General features: G+C 48.4%; 1 protein-coding gene across 1 annotated transcript; it reads left to right on the top strand.

Annotated features, from left to right (window-relative positions):
- The first annotated feature begins 5028 nt into the window (after positions 1-5028).
- On the top strand, positions 5029-6528 carry LOC133554298 (galactose-specific lectin nattectin-like). Its single transcript, XM_061902858.1, has 7 exons — positions 5029-5177; positions 5326-5382; positions 5483-5501; positions 5575-5660; positions 5811-5945; positions 6033-6141; positions 6267-6528. The coding sequence occupies exons 2-7, from the start codon at positions 5326-5328 to the stop codon at positions 6338-6340; spliced, it is 480 nt and encodes a 159-aa protein (XP_061758842.1). The 5' UTR covers positions 5029-5177; the 3' UTR covers positions 6341-6528.
- Positions 6529-6859: the final 331 nt, after the last annotated feature.

Below are 6859 nucleotides of genomic sequence, written 5' to 3'. Positions count from 1 at the left end.
AGGGATCACAGGTCCTTAATATCATCGCTTACGTGCAGTGATTTCTCCAGATTCTCTGAACCTTTTCTGTTAAGTCATTTGTTCAGTGTCAAAGGTTCTACACTAATCTTTATTGTGCCATGGTCAAAAGATCCAAAAAAGTAGAGTTTTAACCTGCACTTACAGATGAAGTGACCAACTGTAGTTACTGAAAGTGGTTTTATGAAGTGTTCCTGAGCCCATGTGGTGATATCCTTTACACACCGATCTCATTTTTTTTGATGCAGTACCGCCTGAGGGATCACAGGTCCTTAATATCATCGCTAACGTGCAGTGATTTCTCCAGATTCTCTGAACTTTTTGATGATTTTACACATTTAGAAACCTTAAGAAGAACCTTAAGATGCAGCCAATGCAGAGATTTTAAAACTGGTGTAATGTGAGCCCGCCTTTTGGTCTTCATCCGTACAAGTGCTGCTGAATTTTGGAGTAGTTGTAAAGGTGCAATAACCTTTTTAGGAAGACCGGAAAGAAGGGTGTTACCATAATTTGTATGACTAGTAATGAAAGCATGCATTAGTGTCTCCGTGTCGCCCTGAAAGGGGAGTGGTAAGATGTTTTAGTTTTTCGGAGAACTTCGTGGTTATGTACAAAAACAAAATACATTCCTAGTAGTATGATATGGTGGGAAATGACTGTCAAAACTCCACCGAGTTCTGTTTGTGTTTGTGTAACATGTTTTTGTGCTTGTCAAACATTTTTTTGTTCGTCAAACATTTTTTCGAGTTTGTGAAACATTTGAGTTTGGAGGAAGAAAAAACAATAAACATTAATGCCTGCAATTGATAATAAACGCCTACCAATGTCCTTCATCAAAACAACTTTTTTGGCAATGGTGCCCACTTGTGTTCCTCCCTGCCGACAATTGTAATTCTTCTAATTCCGGTGGAGTTAAGTAACTAATTAATAAGGTGTGATATCCAACGTGACTCGTCAAAAACCATTCATGTTTGTATGAAATCATCAACCATGTCTCAGTACAACTTTTGTACTAAAAAAAAAAGGGCACCACTCATAAACGTGTTGAAAATAGGTCATACATTTGTTTTTTTATGCTATTTTTTAGAATGAGCTGCGGACATCTCGAGTCATCCATCTTCTTCCACTTATCCGAGGTCGGGTGGCGGGGGCAGCAGCCTAAGCAGGAAAGCCCAGACTTCCCTCTCCCCAGCCACTTCGTCTAGCTCTTCCCGGGGGATCGCGAGGCGTTCCCAGGCCAGATGGGAGACATAGTCTCCCCGTGGCCTCCTACCGGTTGGACGTGCCCTGAATACCTCCCTAGGGAGGCGTTCGGGTGGCATCCTGACCAGATGCCCGAACCACCTCATCTGGCTCCTCTCGATGTGGAGGAGCAGAGGCTGTAATTTGAGTTGCACCCGGATGGCAGAGCTTCTCACCCTATCTCCAAGGGAGAGCCCCGCCACACGGCGGAGGAAACTCATTTCGGCCGCTTGTACCCGTGATCTTATCCTTTCGGTAATGACCCAAAGCTCATGACCATAGGTAAGGATGGGAACGTCGATCGACCGGTAAATTGAGAGCTTTGCCTTCCGGCTCAGCTCCTTCTTCACCACAAAGGATCGGTACAGCGTCCGCATTACTGAATACGCCGCACCGATCCGCCTGTCGATCTCACTCTTCCTCACTCGTGAACAAGACTCCTAGGTACTTGAACTCATCCACTTGGGGCAGGGTCTCCTCGGAGATGGCACTCCACCCTTTTCCGGGTGAGAATTATGGACTCGGACTTGGACGTGTTGATTCTCATTCCGGTCGCTTCACACTCGATTGCGAACCGATCCAGTGAGAGCTGAATATCCCGGCCAGGTGAAGCCATCAGGACCACATCATCTGCAAAAAACAGAGACCCAATCCCGCGGCCACCAAACCGGAACCCCTCAACGCCTTGACTGCGCCTAGAAATTCTGTCCATAAAAGTTATGAACACAATCGGTGACAAAGGACAGCTTTGGCGGAGTCCAACCCTCACTGGAAACGTGTTCGACTTACTGCCGGCAATGCGGACATGGCTATGGCACTGATCGTACGGGGAAAACAGTCCGATACCCCATACTCTCTGAGCACTCCCCACAGGACTTCCCGAGGGACACGGTCGAATGCCTTCCCCAAGTCCACAAAGCACATGTAGACTGGTTGGGCAAACTCACATGCACCCTCAAGAACCCTTACGAGAGTATAGAGCTGGTCCACAGTTCCACGACCAGGACGAAAACCACACTGTTCCTCCTGAATCCGAGATTCGACTATCCGGGGTAGCCTCCTCTCCAGTACACCTGAATAAACCTTACCAGGAAGGCTGAGGAGTGTGATCCCACGATAGTTGGAACACACCCTCTGTTCCCCCTTCTTAAAGAGAGGAGCCACCTCCCCGGTCTGCCAATCCAGAGGTACCGCCCCCGATGTCCACGCGATGCTGCAGAGTCTTGTCAACCAAGACAGCCCCACTCCATCCAGAGCCTTAAGGAACTCCGGGCGGGTCTTATCCACCCCTGGGGCCTTGCCACCGAGGAGCTTTTTAACTACCTCAGCAACCTCAGCCCCAGAAATAGGAGAGCCCACCACGGATTCCCCAGGCACTGCTTCCTCATATGAAGACGTGTTGGTGGGATTGAGGAGGTCTTCAAAATTTTCCTTCCACCTATCCACAACATCCGCAGTTGAGGTCAGCAGAACACCATCCGCACCATACACAGTGTTGATAGTGCACTGCTTCCCCTTCTTGAGGCGGCGGCTGGTCGTCCAGAATCGCTTCGAAGCCGTCCGGAAGTCGTTTTCCATGGCTACTCCAAACTCCTCCCATGTCCAAGTTTTTGCCTCCGCGACCGTTGAAGCTGCACACCGCTTGGCCTGTCGGTACCTATCCACTGCCTCCGGGGTCCTATGAGCCAAAAGAACCCGATAGTACTCCTTCTTCAGCCTGACGGCATCCCTCACCGCGGGTTTCCCCAACGGGTTTTTAGGATTACCGACCCGACCGGCACCAACTACCTTGCGGCCACAGCTCCAATAATCCGCCTCGACAATAGAGGTGGTCGACTTGGACTCAATGTCCAGCACCTCCCTCGGGACATGTTCAAAGTTCTTCCGGAGGTGGGAATTGAAACTCTCTCTGACAGGAGACTCTGCCAGACGTTCCCAGCAGACACTCACAATGCGTTTGGGCCTGCCCCGCCATTGCAGCCAACTCACCACCAGGTGGTGATCGGTAGAAAGCTCCGCCCCTCTCTTCACTCGAGTGTCCAAAACACGAGGCCGCAAATCCGATGACACAACTACAAAGTCGATCATGGAACTGCGGCCTAGGGTGTCCTGGTGCCAAGTGCACATATGGACACCCTTATGTTTGAACATGGTGTTTGTTATGGACAAACTGTGACGAGCACAAAAGTCCAATAACAAAACACCACTCGGGTTCAGATGCGGGCGGCCTTTCTTCCCAATCAAGCCTCTCCAGGTTTCACTGTCGTTGCCAACTTGAGCGTTGAAGTCCCCCAGTAGGACAAGGGAATCACCCGGAGGAGCACTTTCCAGTACTCCCTCGAGTGCACCCAAAAAGGGTGGGTACTCTGAAATGCTGTTTGGTGCGAAAGCACAAACAACAGGCAGGAACCGTCCCCCCACCCGAAGGCAGAGGGAGGCTACCCTTTCATCCACCGAGTTGAACTCCAACGTGCAGGCTTTGAGCCGGGGGGCATCAAGAATTGCCACCCCAGCCCGACGCCTCTCACTGCCGGCAACGCCAGAGTGGAAGAGAGTCCAGCCCCTCTCGAGAGAAGTGGTTCCAGAGCCCTTGCTGTGCGTCGAAGTGAGTCCGACTATATCCAGCCGGAACTTTTCTACCTCGCGCACTAGCTCAGGCTCCTTCCCCCTCAATGAGGTGACGTTCCACATCCCAAGAGCTAGCTTCTGTAGCCAAAGATCGGACCGCCAAGTTCCCATTCCTTTGGCTCCCGCCCAGCTCACATCGCACCCGACCTCTATGGCCCCTGCTATGGGTGGTGAGCCCATTGGAGGGGTGACCCACGTTGCCTCTTCGGGAACAGGCGCTCGCCATCGTGCCCCACCTCCGGGCCTGGCTCCAGAGGGGGGCCCCGGTGACCCGCGTCCGGGCGAGGGAAATCTGGGTTCATGATTTGTCTTCTCCATAAAGGTCTTCAAATTTGCGCAAAAGCGATTTATCTTTCGCATTGTTGAATGCATATGAATATGGGCAGCAGGGTGGAAGAGGGGTTAGTGCATCTGCCTCACAATACGAAGGTCCTGAGTAGTCCTGAGTTCAATCCCGGACTCGGGATCTTTCTGTGTGGAGTTTGCATTTTCTACCCCGTGACTACGTGGGTTCCCTCTGGGTACTCTGGCTTCCTCCCACTTCCAAAGACATGCACCTGGGGATAGGTTGATTGGCAACACTAAATGGTCCCTAGTGTGTGAATGTGAGTGTGAATGTTGTCTGTCTATCTGTGTTGGCCCTGCGATGAGGTGGCGACTTGTCCGCCCGAATGCAGCTGTGTTGTACCTCAGAAACCGTCTTTGCGGCGCCAACAGACAAATCCCTGTATGAGTGCGTTCGAAATTTGTTGACCACATTTAACACCCGTGTTCGCTGGCTACGTGTCTGGTTTGTAAGTACATGAAAGTATTGAGTAACTTTTGATGGAATCAGCGAGTTTGAAACCTTGGCCTGATAAACCTGAGCGGTCGGTGAGAGTAAGTAAGGCGGACACAGGGCCCAGACTCTTTCCAATGACCAACTGAATGGTGTGTTTACTCTGCTGTTGTTGTCTTGCGATTCAGTTGCCAATGCGATGTACACCCGGCACCTCCCTGTCCAGGGATCAACCCAAAAGAGGTGTTCTTTCGGAAAACAAATCCATTACAGTGATGAAACAAGCATTGCTCTTAATTGATGCAAAGAACCGGTCGCGCGAGTCTGCTCTTTATGGATTAAAACTATCCCACATTAAGAAGAGTGCTGTTTAATTGTGGGTGTGCGATGTGCCCTTCATGAATCACGTGTCATAGTCAGCATTCCATGCCGGTATCACGCTGACTATAAAAGAGCAGCCCGTTCTCTCTCTCAGTACATCTTCTCAGCAGCAAGCTCCAATAGTGCAGAGGTAACAACTTTTAGGGAGTTTTCTTTAATGTTGAGACTCTCAAACGGCTGGTGGAACTCAACACACCGAATTGAGATTCTCGCAATTGATTGGTTTTACATGTTTTGAGCATAAGCATTTTTGTGTTTTCATTTCTATCGCTGCACAGATGGCTTTGACTTTTGGTGTGGTACTCCTCCTTTGCGGGATCGGGGGAATCATGGCTGTAAGTAGAGAATTTTCCATTCCTCCTTCCACTCATTGTGTTTCGTTTAGTAGATCCAACAATTTGAACAATTTTCTTCTTCTTCTTCTTCTTCTTACAGTGCGCAAGCGAGTGCAAAAGTTCGTAGCCTCCAAGTATTCAGCGTCTGACTTGAATACTGTTTTGTCAAACTGTGTTGTATTTTTGTTGCAGACCCTTCTTGTCCAGACGGCTGGTTCCTGCTGAATGATCGCTGTTTCATCTTCGTAGAACAACCAAGGAATTTCACAGAAGCAGAGGTATGAAATATTGATTTTAGAATCAGTCACAAGATATCGCTGTCTGTATATGTAACACTTTGCGCTGATAGACCTGCTTTCAAGCATTTGAGCGCAAGATTTGTGTCTTTCTTGATTTAAAAGATTTTTTTTTTAACGTTCTCTCGTTAGAAAGTTTGCATCTTAAAAGGCGGAAACCTGGCGTCTATCCGAAATGCTCTGGAGAACGAGCTAGTCAAAGCACTTATAGTAGAGGCGGGCTTTGCAGCTGGAAGCACCTGGATTGGATTCAGTGACGCAATAACGGTGAAACATCTGCGTTTATTTGACACATCAACTTTGAGAATGGAGGGGTAGATAACCGTAGCGTCACTATGTGTGTTGGGTTTCCAGGAGGGCGAGTTTCTCTGGACTGATGGCTCTGCATTCAAATTCACTGACTTTGCGCCTACGCAGCCAGACAACTTCAATATGAGTGAGGACTGTGGAGAGATTAACATCAGTAAGTAAACATATTCTTTACGCCGATCAGAATATTTTTGTCACGTCTGGTCTGTTTTAGGAAAATACAACAAATGCAACATGCACAGAGAATCCTCGCTAAAGCTCTCTTTGCTCTATTTGCAGCAACTCAATGGAATGACGACGACTGCTTCGATCTGAACAACTTTGTCTGCGCCAAAGATGTGTCCTGCCATTAGTAATCCTCGTCTCATCCACAATATTCTAAGACGACACTGAACTTCGATGTAGTGTCCCTCGACCAAGAATTATCATCGCCTTTTCTTCTTTTCCTTTAACGTGGTTCCATGTTTCCATGATTGTCAGTCAAACTAATTCGCAAGATTCAACGGGTTTTCTGCAATAAACAAGTTTATCTATCAATGCACCTATTTGTCTGTTTACTTTCTGAATGGTCGGTCTGTCAGCTTACGATCTCACTGAAGGGAGAATGAAGTCCCCCAAAGTCAAGTGCTTTTCATTCTGACAGGAAAAAAAGAAAACCCCGAAGAATAACTCTTAACGGGGAAAATTCCTAAGCTTTGTTTCATTTTCTCAACCAGCTATTGCAAGGGATTTAGGAATTACACCAGCTACAGTCCGTAATACCATCAAAAGGTTCAGAGAATCCTGAGAAATCACTGCACCCAAGTGGCAAAGCCCAAAACCAACACTTAATGCCCGTGACCTTCGATCCGTCGGGCGTTACTGCATCAAAA

The sequence above is a fragment of the Nerophis ophidion genome, linkage group LG06, assembly GCF_033978795.1.
Source record: "Nerophis ophidion isolate RoL-2023_Sa linkage group LG06, RoL_Noph_v1.0, whole genome shotgun sequence".
NCBI lineage: Eukaryota > Metazoa > Chordata > Actinopteri > Syngnathiformes > Syngnathidae > Nerophis > Nerophis ophidion.
This window is presented reverse-complemented; position numbering and strand designations above follow the sequence as displayed.